At 30.0% G+C, this 16,362-nt stretch overlaps 5 protein-coding genes across 5 annotated transcripts; 2 read left to right on the forward strand and 3 right to left on the reverse strand.

Annotated features, from left to right (window-relative positions):
* Positions 1-518: 518 nt before the first annotated feature.
* On the reverse strand, positions 519-2,152 carry GO595_002581 (uncharacterized protein; the record flags this gene model as incomplete). Its single annotated transcript, XM_067915506.1, has 2 exons — positions 519-585; positions 678-2,152. 2 exons carry the CDS (start codon positions 2,150-2,152, stop codon positions 519-521), a joined length of 1,542 nt encoding a protein of 513 aa, XP_067777276.1.
* A 3,126-nt stretch (positions 2,153-5,278) lies between these two features.
* GO595_002582 (Kelch motif family protein) lies at positions 5,279-6,457 on the reverse strand (the record flags this gene model as incomplete). Its single annotated transcript, XM_067915507.1, has 1 exon — positions 5,279-6,457. The coding sequence occupies one exon, from the start codon at positions 6,455-6,457 to the stop codon at positions 5,279-5,281; it is 1,179 nt and encodes a 392-aa protein (XP_067777277.1).
* Positions 6,458-11,958: 5,501 nt separating this feature from the next.
* Positions 11,959-12,648, reverse strand: GO595_002583 (uncharacterized protein; the record flags this gene model as incomplete). The annotated part of the gene is made up of 1 exon (XM_067915508.1): positions 11,959-12,648. One exon carries the CDS (start codon positions 12,646-12,648, stop codon positions 11,959-11,961), a length of 690 nt encoding a protein of 229 aa, XP_067777278.1.
* A 171-nt stretch (positions 12,649-12,819) lies between these two features.
* On the forward strand, positions 12,820-14,232 carry GO595_002584 (thioredoxin; the record flags this gene model as incomplete). Its single annotated transcript, XM_067915509.1, has 1 exon — positions 12,820-14,232. The coding sequence occupies one exon, from the start codon at positions 12,820-12,822 to the stop codon at positions 14,230-14,232; it is 1,413 nt and encodes a 470-aa protein (XP_067777279.1).
* A 481-nt stretch (positions 14,233-14,713) lies between these two features.
* GO595_002585 (PH domain containing protein) lies at positions 14,714-15,991 on the forward strand (the record flags this gene model as incomplete). The annotated part of the gene is made up of 1 exon (XM_067915510.1): positions 14,714-15,991. One exon carries the CDS (start codon positions 14,714-14,716, stop codon positions 15,989-15,991), a length of 1,278 nt encoding a protein of 425 aa, XP_067777280.1.
* Positions 15,992-16,362: the final 371 nt, after the last annotated feature.

Below are 16,362 nucleotides of genomic sequence, written 5' to 3' on the forward strand. Positions count from 1 at the left end.
TTAATAATTTTTCGTTTAATATATTAATTTCTGTTCCATAATATAAGTTATAAAGTTGTGGAATTTCTTTTTGAATATTCCATAAAATTGTTTCTCTTTCATTAAATTGTAATGATGATATTAATGATTCGCATTTCTTTTCATCCGTTTCAAATAATATCTTTAATAAAATATGAATTTGAGTTTTAAAGCGTTCATAAAAGTTATTCGTTATCGCATTAAAAATTGAACTACTTAATAATATTAAATTCGTCGGATTCCGTTCTGAGACTGTTAAACAAAACCCAATGCAATATGAAAGATGTGAATTACGTAATAAAATCGCAATTTGTAATTGGCCATATGTTTCGGATATCTTTGTTAAGATACAATTTCCATAATAATTATCTTCGGGAAGATCAAAAAGAATTTGATTAAGAAATGGAAAAAATTCTTTCCGATATTTGTCACATAAAATAGTACAGAGTTGTGATGATAATTCTATAGCGTTTTCATCATTCATACTAACAATTAATATATCAATGATGTTTTGCATATGTCCATATAATTCTGGTCGGTTTTCTTTTAATAAGTTTACAATGTTTTCTATGTTCCGGGATTCAATCGCATTCTGAAGAAAAGAAAAATCCATTTCTGAGGAAAAGGTTTGCGGCTCAATTATTTTCTGTGGTTTATACGCGATTTTTGATTCAATCGCTTTCTGTGGTTTATTTTCTGTTTGTAAACTTGTGAAATCAAACGTTTCACCTTCGTTAAACCTCTTTTCAGGCTCTTTCATTCTTGGAGTTTCATATATTTCATTAAGCTCTTGGAATGGTACTCGTTTTTTAGGAGATTCAAATTGATTGTTTTCAACAAGTTGTCTGACAATTGGCGATGGATCATGTTTTTTTTGTTGAATTATCTCATCAAAACCTTTAGTATATGAAGGCTTCCAAACCTTTCGAGCAACAAGAATACTTTTAACAACAGTAATTCGTATTTCTACTGAGTTTGAATCAACATTATCCTCAAGTACTTTTTTTATCTTTTTTCCACAAATTGCTGTTACATATTCTATAACAGCAATTTCAGATGAAAGGGATATTACTAAAGTTCCATGCGTAGTTCTACCTAAAAGTGGTGGAATTAGTCGATCACTAATTTGGTCAAGTGCACTTTTCAAACATCTTGCCATTGCAACTAGTGTTAAACAAGCGTATTTAGAAAGAGTAGATCTTGCATCGCAAAGACACGAAATATAATCGTCGCAAATTGACTTGAAACCGTTAACAAAAGTGTCAGGTTTTGGTGATGACTTTGCAAACGAAACAAGGGTTTGGAGAGCTTTCATGCGGTCTTTCCATTCGCTGGTACGTTTTAAAGAATTACCAACTTGGGAAAACTTACAAAAACCCATCTTCGGATTGATGTCTGAACATGCATTCTTAAATTCTTCACGAAGAGATCTTTCAATTTCTTCTGGAGAAAGGGATGCTTTTGATGATTCTTCGACATAGGAACCTTTTTTTGTAACTTTTGTGTTCCCAGAAATTCTTTTTAAAATGTCGTTGAAATCATTTGGAAACTGCTTTTTGATTCGTTTTTCAATCGACTTTGGATTTTTGGCATATAATAATGTGACAATTTCATATGTTTTTGAACGAACAGTGGATGATGAATCTGATAGACACGAAAAAACTTTTGGGATAAGTTCATTTATTTCATAATCTGGATATTCTGTGATGGTTTTCATGAATAAATCTAAACCTATTTCTTTAAGAATTGGTGTTTGGGAGAAAAGGTCTCCAAATCTTCCCCAAAAATCTGATGGATATGAAGCAAGAAAACACTTAATGGCTATATCTATTAATGTGGATCGGAGTTGCTTGTTTGAACTTGAAAGCGGTGATTTTAATGAATTGAATAAATCTAAAGGAAAATTTGGTGGATACTTTTTTGAAAGAATTTGATCTGACATTGAAAGTGCTGCTCGTGTTATTGCAGGTGGTGATGAATTAACAAGACGAATGATAGCGTTGCATAATTTTTGCATTTCTTCTTCTGACAATAAATTGTTTTCCAAAGTTTCAGAAATACTTGAAAGAATGGAAGGAATAGCGTCGGTAGATGCTTTATTTATAGCATTAATCTTGGCTAAAACAGAACTCATTCTTTCAAGCCCGTTTAATAATTTTTAAACGGTTTTTTCCTAAGAGCACGTTTAAAGGCTTTAAACGTTCACCAGACAAAACAAGGTTCATGCAAGAAAATCAAAATGCTTACCTTGGATTCTTAATTAAAATTGAAAAAATCATATACGATCTAACTGAAGAAAATATAGATGCTTCAGTAGATCAAATTTTAGAATTATTTGATCTAAATTTTCCATTAACATTTAATTTTGTAGTTAGCAATTTAATTTATTACGCATTTTATTCACAAAAAAAAGTAAGCGACATATATTTGGATTATTTAAAAAGAATTCAAACAAAAGAAGAGGAAATAAATAAAAATAATTCAAAAATCATTGATATTTTTGTCAACATATATCTGAATTTAAAACAAGAGAAGATTATTACCTATGTGAAAAACTAATTGAACAAAATTTAATGAATGAAAATATTATTAATCGCATTAAATCAAACTATTTTGCACACCGTAAAACAGAAGATGACATTAATTATAAACCCTATCAAAACATTGATAATTTATCATTGTTTCTTCAACACAAATTCAAAGATAATTATTCAGAACTTTCCAAAAACAATTGGGAACTTCACAAAAAATTAATTAAAGAAGGAGTTAATCCTAATGAAATATCTCAAATAATTCGAAATGATGAAATAGAAAAACTTCAAGAAATATCATCACAAAACAATTTTGATTTTAATCAAACTATTCCAGAATCACTTTATGAACGATGTGATTTTGTTAATAAAATAAATGTTTCATTAATTGATTATGCAGCATTTTTTTCAGCTGTTAAATGTTTTAAATATTTACTTATGAATGGAGCAAAATTAGATAAAACAGGTAAGTATGCAGTTGCAGGTGGAAATGAAGAAATCATTCATTTATGTAAGCAAAATAATTCATCATTTGAAAATGGATATTATGTAGCAATTAAATTTCACAAAAATATTGTCTTTAAATATCTTTACGAAAATAAAATTCAGGAAGATGATTTAGAATCATTAGGAAGATTATGTATTTCATACAATAATTATGAGCTTTTATCATTTTTGATTAAAGAAGGAATGAAAATCAAAGATTCTTTAATTCATTCGGCAGCAAATATTGGAAATTTATATCTTGTTAAATATTTTGTTCAGAATCATCAAATTCCGAATATTTTATATAGTTCTTCTATTTCTGGAAATGTTGAAATTGTTAAATATGTTCTTGATCAAAATATAAATATTGAAAAATCGTTCTATTACAAAATTTTATTATTTAAAAATAATAATTAAAAATTATTTAAATTATTTAATACAGTGCTTATTTTAGCATCTGAAAAAGGTCATACAGAAATAGTTAAATTACTTCTTGCACAAGAAGGAATTGATATTAATGCTAAAGATATTTATTTGTTTTATTTAATATTGATTTTAATAATTTTTTGTTTCAAAATAATATTTGAAAATTATTTAAATTATTTAGAACAGCACTTATATTGGCATCTCAAAATGGTCATACAGAAACAGTTAAATTACTTCTTGAACAAGAAGGAATTGATATTAATGCTAAAGATATTTATTTGTTTTCTTTAAAATTTATTTTAATAATTTAATGTTTAAAAAAAATATTTGAAAACTAATTATATTATTTGAAACTGCATTAATATATACAGCTGGATATGGTTATATAGAAATAGTCAAATTACTTCTAGAACAAAGAGGAATTAATATTAATGATAAAAATTTTTATTTTCCATATTTAATATTTAATTTAATAATTTATTTTTTCAAAATAATAATTGGAAATTATTTAAAATGTTTGAAACAGCACTTATAAATTCATCTAAATATGGTCATACAGAAATAGTTAAATTACTTCTTGAACAAGAAGGAATTGATATTAATGCTAAAGATATTTATTTTAATAATTTTATAGTATTTCAAAATAATATTTGGAAATTATTTAAATTATTTTTTACAGCACTTATGAATGCATCCCTATATGGTCATACAGAAATCGTTAAATTACTTATTGAACAAAAAGGATTTGATGTTAATGCTAAAGATATTTATTTGTTTTATTCGAAATTTACTTTTGCAATTTTATATTTCAAAATAATATTTGGAAATTATTTAAATTATTTTATACAGCACTTATGAATGCATCTGAAAAAGGTCATACAGAAATCGTTCAATTGCTTCTTGAACAAGAAGGAATTGATGTTAATGCTAAAACTAATAATTCTTTGATTTATTTAAAATTTATTTTAATAATTTTATATTTTAAAATAATATTTGGAAATTATTTAAATTATTTCAAACAGCACTTATGATAGCATGTCAAAAAGGTAATAAAGAAATAGAGAAATTACTTCTCGAAAAAGGTGCAACAAAAGAAAACACAGCATTTCCTTCAACAACAAATGGAAACATGTCTTTTTTTTCAAAGGATACCAATACTTTTGGATTTTCCAGTCAAGGAAACAACGATCCAAAAGGTCTTTTTTCCTCATATTATAAGCCAGGAAATTTCTCAAATCTGAACTTCATTTTCTCCCAAAATGATAATAAAAAATGAAATCTAAATGGGTAACTCGTTTAACCGTTTTTAAGATGGAACCTCAAAATAAAACAAAAATATCTTCATTAGTATACAATATTTTTTAAAATTTATTATACACTCATTATGAAAATAGCTATGTAATTTTTATTGATATATTATATTTAGTATTTAAAATAGATCCAAAAAATTAGAATAATTGATTAATTATATATTCGGTCTTTTTCGATCTTGCTACAGCGATACTTGTCTGATTTTTTTTTCAGATATTAACTTCAATCATCCAATCATTTCTATTATTTTCATAAATTATTTAAACATATATATCTTTAATAAACACCATCGAAATACGTAAATTTTACAGATGTAACAATGTGTTAAAATCATAATGATTAAATAACAAATTAATTTGTTTTAAGTTACATCAAACTAAACAACGATATCTTTTTGTTATTAAAAAGATGCTAAACCGTTACATCTCATTCAAAAACATTGAATTCATTTTTAACTTTTTCAAAACTTTAAGTTTGATGTATTAATTTACTATTACATTTCTTCATTACGAGTTGATTAAGACATCGATCATATCCTCCCGCAAATGCACAACAGCCATTGCGTCACCGATGTACACACTAAACAATGGTGGGGGGTCTTTTTCTGGGTAACCCAGAAATGCCATTATCGTTCTTTTTTCTTTTATATAACATACACCGAATGAATGTATTCTTGGCAGCATGAACAATCCTTGATCGCTAATAGAACCATCTGATATAGAGACCGATTCTCCATCTGGCATTACATGGAACACGAACCACCACATTTTCGAAAGATCACATGCGTACATTAATGTCCATTTGTTATTTGCTTTTCCACCGAAATAAAACAAATATTTTTCAACTTGTACCATACCAGCAGCAGATGATTGACTTGGTGGTGAAGCTCCAATACATTCTCTGATTTTTATCTCATTTGTCTCCATATTTAAACATAAAAATCCTCCGAGTTTAGATCCGCCATAACTATAAACAATGTTATCCACAGTAACAAATGGTACTGCAGCACGGCCACTGATCTGTTGTGGAATTTGGCTCCATGTCATTGTTGAAAGATCAAGAACATTTAACTCATCTGGCCATTCACCATTAAATCCTCCCCAAACAAAAAACTTATTATTACCAATGGCAACAATTGGGGATGATCGTGGCGATGGTGGCATTCCTTGCGTTTGAACATAAGCTACTTCTCCAGTTGTAATATCTATCGTATGAAGTTCTCCAAGATAATTTGGATTACAATATCCACCAAAAACTACGACATGTGTTCCAATTAAACATGCACGAGCACCACTACGTGGACTAATTTGTTCTCCGGATAGTTTAATCTCTCGCCATCTATTAGTGAGAGTATCAAGAGCCCAAAAGTCATTGAGTGGCTGTTCGTTTGGTGTAATTCCATACCCAATATAAACTGTATGATTATCGGGATCATCACAATAAAATTGACCTGTGCGTGGAGCAGGTCCAAGAGAATTAGCTGCAGTGACAGACCATATTCCAGTGAATCCCGTTTTCAACACGTTGTTAACCCTATGCATTGTTCTACATTTTGTGATAGGGGCAGGAATATCTGAATTTCTTTCGTCATTCATTCTGGACGCTCCTACAGGCATGTAAAGGTCTTCCGTGAATGGGTGTACGTAATTTGTTCCTGGGTAAGCAGTACTTGGTTGTGGACCCATAAATTAAATTTGAATTTTGCACCACGCCATTAACGGTTTTTATGACGATAACTTTTCTTTGAGCGTTTTTTGATAGTTTTTTGTTAATTTTTGTTACAATTTTTTTTGAAAAAACAAAAAACAAAACTTTTTTTTAATAACATTAATATGGTATTAATCTTTTGTGTGTTCTTAATGGTGAAAATGGACATACTTCAAACCACATAATCGCTTCATCCATTGCCATTACTGTTTCATTATCTTCTAAATAGAACACGTTACCAATGATTTGTAAACCGCTGCAAAACGAAGTCATCTTTTGCAATGACATGTCAAATGGAATTTTTCCTATTTTAATGTCCCTAACGGTCGTTCCCCCATCAAATTTAATATTATTTTCGAAAGTTTTAATTGCATCTGTAGCTATAGAATTAATATTTTCTTCTTCGATGTACTTTTTTCCATTAATTGTTGAGTCTTTAGTTATAGTTAACGCTGAGATAATTTTTAATTCATTAATTTTAGGTTTTAAATAATTTAAATTATTTTCATTTATTAATTTAATTGTGGAATTAACTAAAGATTTAATAATTGGATTATATCCACGCCACATCGCTTGATAGCAAGCGAAATAAAATGAAATTGTTATAAGTTCAATGTTAATTTCATTTATATTAATGTTTTGTAATATTTTAACATATGAATACGCTTCATAATAATTATAAATTTTATCTTTTAACATGTTTCGAATAATATTTAATCCATATTCAATTGCTTTTTGTTTTTCATTTCCAAGGATTAAAAGTTTTAAGTGATTAATTCCATTAATTTTCTTTGCTTTTTTAATATAAAATTCCGGATCTTTTAATCCAAACTCATTATAAAACTTTAAGAGTTCATTTTCATCATTAAAATTAATCAACGAAACGAATTTTCGTTTTTCTTTCACATTAATTTTCTGGAATAATATATCATAACAATTATTATACACGAAATATTTCGCAATAATTTCATTAACATTTTCATCATTAACGAAACCAAAAGTTTTCATTAATTCGATCGCCCAAATTATTTCTCCGCAATGTATTAATGTCCAAATTGCGCTTTGTAAATCGCCAATCGATAAAAAAGTTGCTGCTGAAAGTAATGGTTTCCCTTCATTTAAATATTTCGTTGATTTTTTATTAATAATTTTATATATTATATAATCGGAAATATCATCGAATTCTTCGCGTATAAATTTTTCGTTTATTTCGTTTTTTGCGTTTTTTATTGATATCGATTTCGTTTTCGGCTGGAAATTTGTTTCTCGTAACGAAGCGATCAATAAAAAAGCGGATTCGAACTTTTCGTTTTTCATCATTTGTTGAATAGTTTCTTCGATTTTTCCCGAAGAAATCAAATATTTGTATGAGTCGTTTGTATTTGTTAACATTTTCGAACGTGAAATCAAAAGGTTTTGCCAAAACTTATAACTCACTGCCGGTGCAAATGATAATGCGATATCATATTCACCGATCATAAACATTAACTCACAATATTTCTTTGTGTCGCCGATTTTCATACATAAATCGGCTGCTTTAAGCGCGTTTTGTTTGGCGGCTTTAGACCGTAGTAATGTGAACTGATCCTTAGGCAAAGTTGACATGAGATGTGAAATCTTTTTCTTGGTGACTTTTATGACGTCGTTTATATGATATATATCGTCGTCATTGAACGTCACTTTTTCGTCCTGTTTGATGCGATGTATAATTTTCATGATTTGTTCCGATCCTTCGAATGGACAAAATCTGTTTGCATAATATTTGGATTCAGATGTGAATATAGAGCGAAGTTTTTCACGCGAAAAGAGCTTGTCAAGAGAAAAAGTTCGAACTGTTTCATCTTTTGAGGTCGAAAGAAGGAAAAATGGATGTTCTTTATGCATGGATAAACCATAGATATGACTGGAATGTGCATTAATCTTGCCAAGGATTGTGAGATTTCGTGAGTCCCATAAAATAATTTTGCCATCATAGCCACCACTAATTATCAGATAATCTATATATTCACTCCAGAGTATTGCACGGGAACACCCTTCATGACCAAGAGATCTGTTTGTTTCCCGAGTTGTGATGTTGATTATTGATACACCTCCATCATCATCTGTAACTGCTATTTTGTTTTGTTCAAATGGAGACCATGTTAATCCAAATAATGGATGCGCTTCTGGTGTTTTTATTTGTATATAGGCACCTCCTTCCATTCGAACATATAAAAATCCATTAATTGATGTAAATGCTATATTTCGTTCTTTCTTAGACCATTCGATACATCGTAAATCAGAAGCTGTGTTTATAATAGTAACATCTTCTTTCTTAATTATATCATAAATATAACATTTATGACCTGAAGCTACAGCAATTAAATTGTTATCAAAAGTGGACCACCCCACCGATAGGACCCGTTTACTTCCGAATCGCTTTTTGAATATAACTTTCATCGTCTTTAGTGAATATAAATAAACGTTCCCCGAATCAGCTCCAGTTAAAAAATAACTACCACCAGGAGAAAAACATATACAGTAAATATGCATATTTTTTTTGATTGGAAGAATTTTTTCTTTCCTCTTAAGAGTTGGTAATGACCATATACAAATAGTACCATCAAATGAACATGTTGCTACAATGTTTGGATCAGTAGGAAGTATACAAGAATGAAAGATTGTTCTCGTATGCGAATTATCTATTTTATATAAATAATTTCGATTAATTACATCAACAATACCAACTGTACCATCAGAATATGTAACAATTACATTTTTGTCTGAAATTGTTAATATACTAACACATGGTGCATCTTCCAAATTAATCGTTGATGTGACAGAGCCATTGGAAATTGTCCATAAGCGAAGAATCCCATGTTCCGAATCACCTGTAATAATTTGGCCAGGAAGAGAAGGAACCCAATCACCACATTTAGTTTTGATGGTGGTGTCATTGCTTTGTGACGTAATATGAAAATTTGGTAAAACTGAATAAACGGCCCAGCAAATGTTGTCAAGAATCAGTAAACAATGTGTAGTATCAAGAGGATCAAATGAAATGCAGTGGACAAAGCCTAGAGTCCTTTCGACTCGATTAAGTATTTGGTTGCGTATTTCATAAAAGCTACGATCATAACAAAATAATAAATAATAACTTTTGATATCGGGATGTGGACAAAAACAACTGATAGCTGCTGATACCTCAATGTATTTAATAGAACCTTTTTTGTTTTTGACATCAACTGATATGTAAAATGTAAGGATTTCTAAAAATATATAAACCTCAGAGCCACTTTGAGAATACTCCATACATGTAAACTTTCCTTCTGATAAATTGTAAAAGTTATCTTGATAAATAATTTCTTTTTGAATAAAATCAAAAATAATGAACTTGCCGGTATTATAAAAAATAGCGATTTCTGTATAATTTTTAGGTGAAAGCCTGATACCTACAATAATTTCTTTTCCATTACAATTGAATACATCTAAGTTTAGCTCGGGAATTTTGTAAATAAATATCGAATAATGAGTGGCATATGCAAAATAATTTTTGTTCTTGGTTACTTGATTATATCCACTATTAATAACACCGCCAGGAGCTGTAGATAATCTCCTAACAAGATTCCCAAGCATTATAAAGCTTTAATAATTTGCAACGATGGATATTTCTGATAAATTCGATCAAAATTCATTCAAATAACATCGTTAACTTTTGGAATTTGGAAAAGAAGTTTCTTGGAATGATGAATTTTCTCTAAAAAATAAATCAAAAACAAGTACACGCAAGGGATAGTTTATTTATGTTGTCATTTTAGAATATTGATAATTATTCTTCATTAATGTTGTCAACTATTAACAACGTTTTCTGAAACTTGATGTTCGATTTCAAGACGCAAGATTTTGTCAACAATATACCAAATTAAAACAAAGAATAATGTGATAACAAAAAATAAGAAAAGTATTTCGCAAAATAATGTGTTACCGCGAGGGCGAATTTCAGTGCGTATCTCGTGCTGTGTTTCCTTTAAACAGCTTGTTGTTTGAATTTTATCGATTTCTTCAAATTCGTCTTCATAATACACTTGATTCCACTCCTCTGCTTTGTACGTTATTGGTTCCGGTGCGAAATGAACTTTTTTATCTGGTTTTTCTTTTTGTTTAACTTGATCAACCTCAAAATTCATTTGATGATGGATTCAGTGTATTGGGGTGCCCCAAAACACGTGTTTTTGAATTGAGACATCGGGATTTTGGGATGCCCTGTTTTTTGACGGTTTGAAATTTGAGGTGTTTTACAGATGTAAACTATAGAATATTCAATGTGGTGTGAGCGTCATCTGGAAACTGCTGAATTATGACATCGGCATGTGCGATCGCAATAACGAAAATTTTTGGATTTTATATAAATCTTATCCACTATCATACATGATTTGACACCATGAATTTTTAAACAAATTTATCTTTAATCAAAGTATATTGATATGGTCTAGATTAGACTTTAATCTATTAGATTTAATTCTAAACTGGCAAAATCTCAATTTTTTTTAGTACTAATATTAGATATCCAATTTATAAAATGCTTTAATAAATGCAAATTAAATTTTTTCAAGTCATTTTCAAGATAAATTTGTTTTAATAACATATCGTATACTTAAAGAATTGTTTTGTTTATGTGAAAAGTGTTTTAATTCCAATTCAGAGTTAAGTGCTTTTATAATATGATATTTGTAATTCATTTTTGAGTAAATGATTCATTATACTACCATTTTTTATATTCATATTTGATTGATTGTCTATATTCAAAATATGGTTAAAAAATTATTTGACAATTAAAAGATTTACTACCGAAAATTTCAAATATTATCTTATTATGACATAAGAACCTAAATTGCTTTACTTGAAGATGGAAAATAGTTGCCTAGATTTGATCTTTTATTTATATATGAATTTATAAATATTAAAAAAAAAATTAATTTTATTTTACACATACAACCAGATCATTTTTTTTTTGAAATACGAAGTGGTATTTTGTAAAAATCATCTTCATCTGAAAACTCGATTTGTTGTGTAAAAATAAGATTTGAATCTGTTGACATTGAATGACGATCTGAACTATTTAAATCAATTTCATCGCTATACATTCCTTGGCTTTTCTGATTCCTTTTTTCTCTTAAAAGTTTAAAAAGTAAGTGTTTTTTCCATTTTTCAAATATTTTTTTCGTTATTAAATTCTGGAATAAGAGTTCACTAACAATAAGCTCATGTTTCTGATCAATTTTGTTTGGTAATTTCTCTTTGAATTGTTTTTTATTAAATTTTTGTAAATTATTTTTTGTGCGGTGTTGCATTTTCCTTGACTTATATGTTCCATTGTCATAGCTGTGTACCAATTTTTTAAGTTCTTTAATTTCTGTGAATACATCTTCGTAATCTATTTCATTCATGTAAGCAAAATAAAATAAACTATTCAATTCAAAAAAAAGTTAAAAAATCAAATTTATTCAATCACGACAGACTCTAGTTCTTCTAACTCTTGTTGAAGAGCCGCAATCGATGGGTCGTCGAAAACTGTAAAGGTTGACGATTGAGCTGTTATTTGAGATGAAGATGATTTAATTTCGTCATTTAACTTCATTTTCAAGTTTATGAAGTTTGTTAAAATTGTAACAAGTTCCTGAGTGAAGTTTACCTTATATTTTAATTCTTCATTTGCAAATGTAAGTTGCTCTTCATCAGCTTTCTGAGTTTCTGTATTTGCTTTATCTTGTGCACTTGCATACTTAGCTTCGCATTTAGCAATTTCAGCCTCTTTGCCTTGTGTTCGAGCTTTTTCTAATGATGCTTCGGCTTTCTTAGCAACATCACGTTGCTTGGCTGCACTTTTATTCAATGACTTAACATATTCTGACTGTTTATACATTGCAGAATATAAGTCTTTAATTTTTTGCATTTGTTTTGGAAATTCACTAAATTCTGTTAAAAAATTTTGAGTGTTATTTGCAATTTTAGTTCCTTCGTGAAAAATTGATGAGAGTGTTGATTTGAAATCAGGTTGTGAATCAATGATTTCTGTTGAAGATACACCAAAAGTAACTTTTTCACTTTCTATGATTTCGAGGGCTATTTGGCGAAGCTTTTCATATGATTTGATTAATTTCTCGCATTCCTGGAATTTGGATTTGTACATTTTAAATTATTTTTAATGTCCAGTGTCACTTTTTATTTTTTGATTTCTTCACATAAGTTATAATATGTTATAATAAACTTTTCAAAAAGTTAGAAACGTTTTCAAGACAAAAAAAAAAATTGGGGCAGCCCGAACAAATATATTTAAACGGTCACTGACCACCAATTAACAATGTTTCTTTGTTTCTTCTTTTACTCAATTTCTTCAAAAGCAGTCAAAGCAGGAAACAAAAACTTTATTACCACAGTCAAGAAGAATCCATATTCCGTTGTCCTCTTCACAAGTCCACATTGTTTTCAATGTAGAAGAATCATTTCAACCATGGATGACCTCTCTGTGAAATACAATAGAAAGGTTGGCATGGTGTTTGTTGATGTTACTGAATCACAAGAGATTGTTTCCAAATATGGTATTCAATTTTCTCCACAAATTGTTATTTTCCATCACGATGTTCTTATTAAAAAATACTACGGAGAATGGAACCTTCATTCATTAACGAATCTATGTGAAAAACTCCTTTCTTCCGATATTACATATCTTAACAGCACCTTTGATGTCTTCAAATTCCAACACAAAGGTCGTGCCAACCTTATTCTTTCTTCAGACTTAGCTAATCAAGCCGACAAAATTCTTTTCAAATATGGGGGCGCATTTCACATTGGCGTTATTGACAATGATTCCATTCTTGAGCAACTTGACATACCCAATTCTATCATTACACGACCAAAGGAATCTTTTACACATGAAATCACCAATATTGATAATGAAGATTTAATTGAATTATCCACAACACCATTTGTCCACGTGAAAAACGCCGAAATTGCTGGTTCATCCACCACTCCCAACACACTTTTTGCACTTATTGATTGTAGTGATGAATCACATATTTATGAGACGATTCGCCGAATGAAGTTAGCGCGCGAACATTTTGGCCAAAACATTTCCTTCCAATACTGCGACTTCTTTACCTGCGAAACCATATCGAAGCAAATCGGCATCATCAGTTATGCACAGCCCGTATTTCTTCTCAATATTAAGACTCCAAATGGACAGCAAATGCTTGAGCCATTCCGCAAAGTCATAAATAAGCCACCAGAACTTCTTCGCTGGCTTCGCTCACGTATTGAAGGCGTTCCAGAAGAAGAAATCGAAGAAGCTGCTGCTGAAGAAAGCGAAGAAGAAAAAGAAGAGAAAATCGAACTCCCGATTTTACATGGAAATGAATTCATGATAAAGGCACTTAACCCTAACATCGACGCAGTGCTATTCGTAGCTAACGATGACATGCCAATGTACCAGCAGACGAAGAAGAGATTGTACCAAATGATGAAATTGTTCGAGCCGCTGAAAACCGTAAAATTCTTTGAATTCGATCCCGAGGAAAATGTGCCAGGGCTGAATATGCCTATGTCCGGTTTGCCACAAGTATCAGTGTGGCCAGCTTCAAAGGAATATAACGGAAGCTCATTCACAGCTTGCACGACGTTGCAAAATATATTGGAAAATTTGTTGAAGTTGATAAAAACAGAAGTAAGTGATGAACTGGCTGCAGAAATGATGGAGCAACTACAGGGAATGGAATAAAAGTACAGAGTTAAATAAAAGCTTTTATTTTATGTTGTTTAAGTCTCTTTGATACATTAACAAATGTGTGATTTGCTAAAAATTTGAATTTTTTTTAATATTTTCTAATTTTTAATATCTGTATGTGAAAAAATAAACTCAATGCTTGATTGGATTCTTTAGAGAATTTAAAAAATTTAAAAATTTGAATTGATCATTTAGCCGAATTTATAAATTGAATATGCAAATTATTAACCAAAGGATCTTTACTTTTTTGAGATAAGTTATAGAAGTTATTTTTCTTTGCGCGTTTTTAACGAAAGCGAAAGATTTTATCTGTACGTTAAAAATCTTTTCAATTTCCTGATATTTACATAAAAGTGCCTTCTGCGTTAACGTCCGATAATTTGGATTTTTCTATCGTTTATTATCTCTTTCAAATTTGAAAGAGGTTAGAGGTTTGGAACGTTTTAAATCGCTGTCACTTTTGAAAAAGAGCGAAATGTCTGTTGCAAAACTTCTTCGGACAACCAATTTAAGAACACTGACGCGAGCTCTTAAGGTATATAGCTCCTACTTTGTTAGTTGTACAGATGAAGTTTTTGATAATTTTTCTGATTATTTTCCGTTTTATATGTTTGTATTAAATCACAGATCTTCATTATCAATTGCTTATTGTGATCTCTCAGAACGCTTAGTTCAGGAAGTTACACATTACGGACCAAATATTAATGCAAAATCAATTAATCCAATTCTCACATATTTTTATCATTGCTTTGAAGCCTCAAATTCTGGGTTCAAGGTTGATTCCTTTGTTGCGCACACTTTTGATCCATCAGATACAATTTCCGCTATAATTTCAATTTTTTCAACAGCATCTTCAAAAGATTACCTTGAACCACTATTAAAAATTCTTGCTGTTTCCAAAAGCACCAAGATTCTTTCACTTATTAATAAATATCAGGCCGATGTCGCACAAATAATAATTGAAAAATCCGATGAAATGATTCAAATTTGTCTTCAATGTCTTCTTTCTCTTGTTCATGACATTACATCTTTTATTGCCAAGATTTTAAGCGGTGTTGTTACAGCAAAACCCATTCTCATAAATCATCTCCTGCCATATGTTGGTTTTATCCAAGCTAAAATTTCTCAATGTCCCGACCTCAAAGGTCTTAACACAAGAATTATTGAATATCTTTACAAGCAGAAACTTCCACCTCCACCACCTGATAATTTATCTGCGCCACTTTCTCGAATCCTTCTCGATCAAGACATCTTTGGTAAGCAAGCAAATGTCAGTGAATTCAACCAAATTATTTCTGCTAAGCCAAAGAAGTCAACTACATATTCAAATGCAATGAGTCTATCAAAACGCCTTGATAAGTTTAATAATAGCGCTCCTCAACCAACAGAGCCAGCCAAGCAGGAAGTAGCTCCAGTACAGCCCGAGCAGCCTGTGAAAGAGGTTCTCGAAGCATCAGCATTCAAACTCGGCGGTTTTCAAAGAAATACTTGGCAAAACCGCTTCTTCCAATTTTATCCTAGCAACCGCTGTTTGGTGTGGAGATCGAAAAAGGGAACTCCCGACATAAAAGGATTATTGCTATTCGACTCAACAATTAAAGTTGATAAAGAACTAAAAGGAATCAAAGGAAAACAATATGTAATGACTATATCAATTGGAAAAAAGGCACGCGAAATTGCATTTCAAACAGGAGAAGAATTGGAAAGATGGTATAACGCGTTCAAGGCTTCTATAGTGAATAAGAATACATAAATAAAACTATGATTTGTGATAATTTAAATTTTGGTTCAAAAATTGAATATAAAATAATCGTTTGCTATTCAATTAGCTGTCAATTTCACTATCGGCCAAACGCATCACATTAGCAATAACTTCGGTCACAAGCCTTCATTTGACTATAAAGATTTGACTAAAAAAAATCGTCAATCATATTAAGTTATATAAGAAACGAAGAGTCTTATTATTATCGAAAAGAATACCATTAGTGGATTGAATAAAATATATTTGTTGTGTTTTAAATATAAAGATGATCTTCATCTGATGTCTTCAATCAGATTTATTATTAATTTCAATAATGTGTAAGCAAAAGTAAACATGATTCGAAACTCCGAAATTGGAACACT

This window comes from Histomonas meleagridis (genome assembly GCF_020186115.1).
Source record: "Histomonas meleagridis strain 2922-C6/04-10x chromosome Unknown contig_199, whole genome shotgun sequence".
Lineage (NCBI taxonomy): Eukaryota > Parabasalia > Tritrichomonadida > Dientamoebidae > Histomonas > Histomonas meleagridis.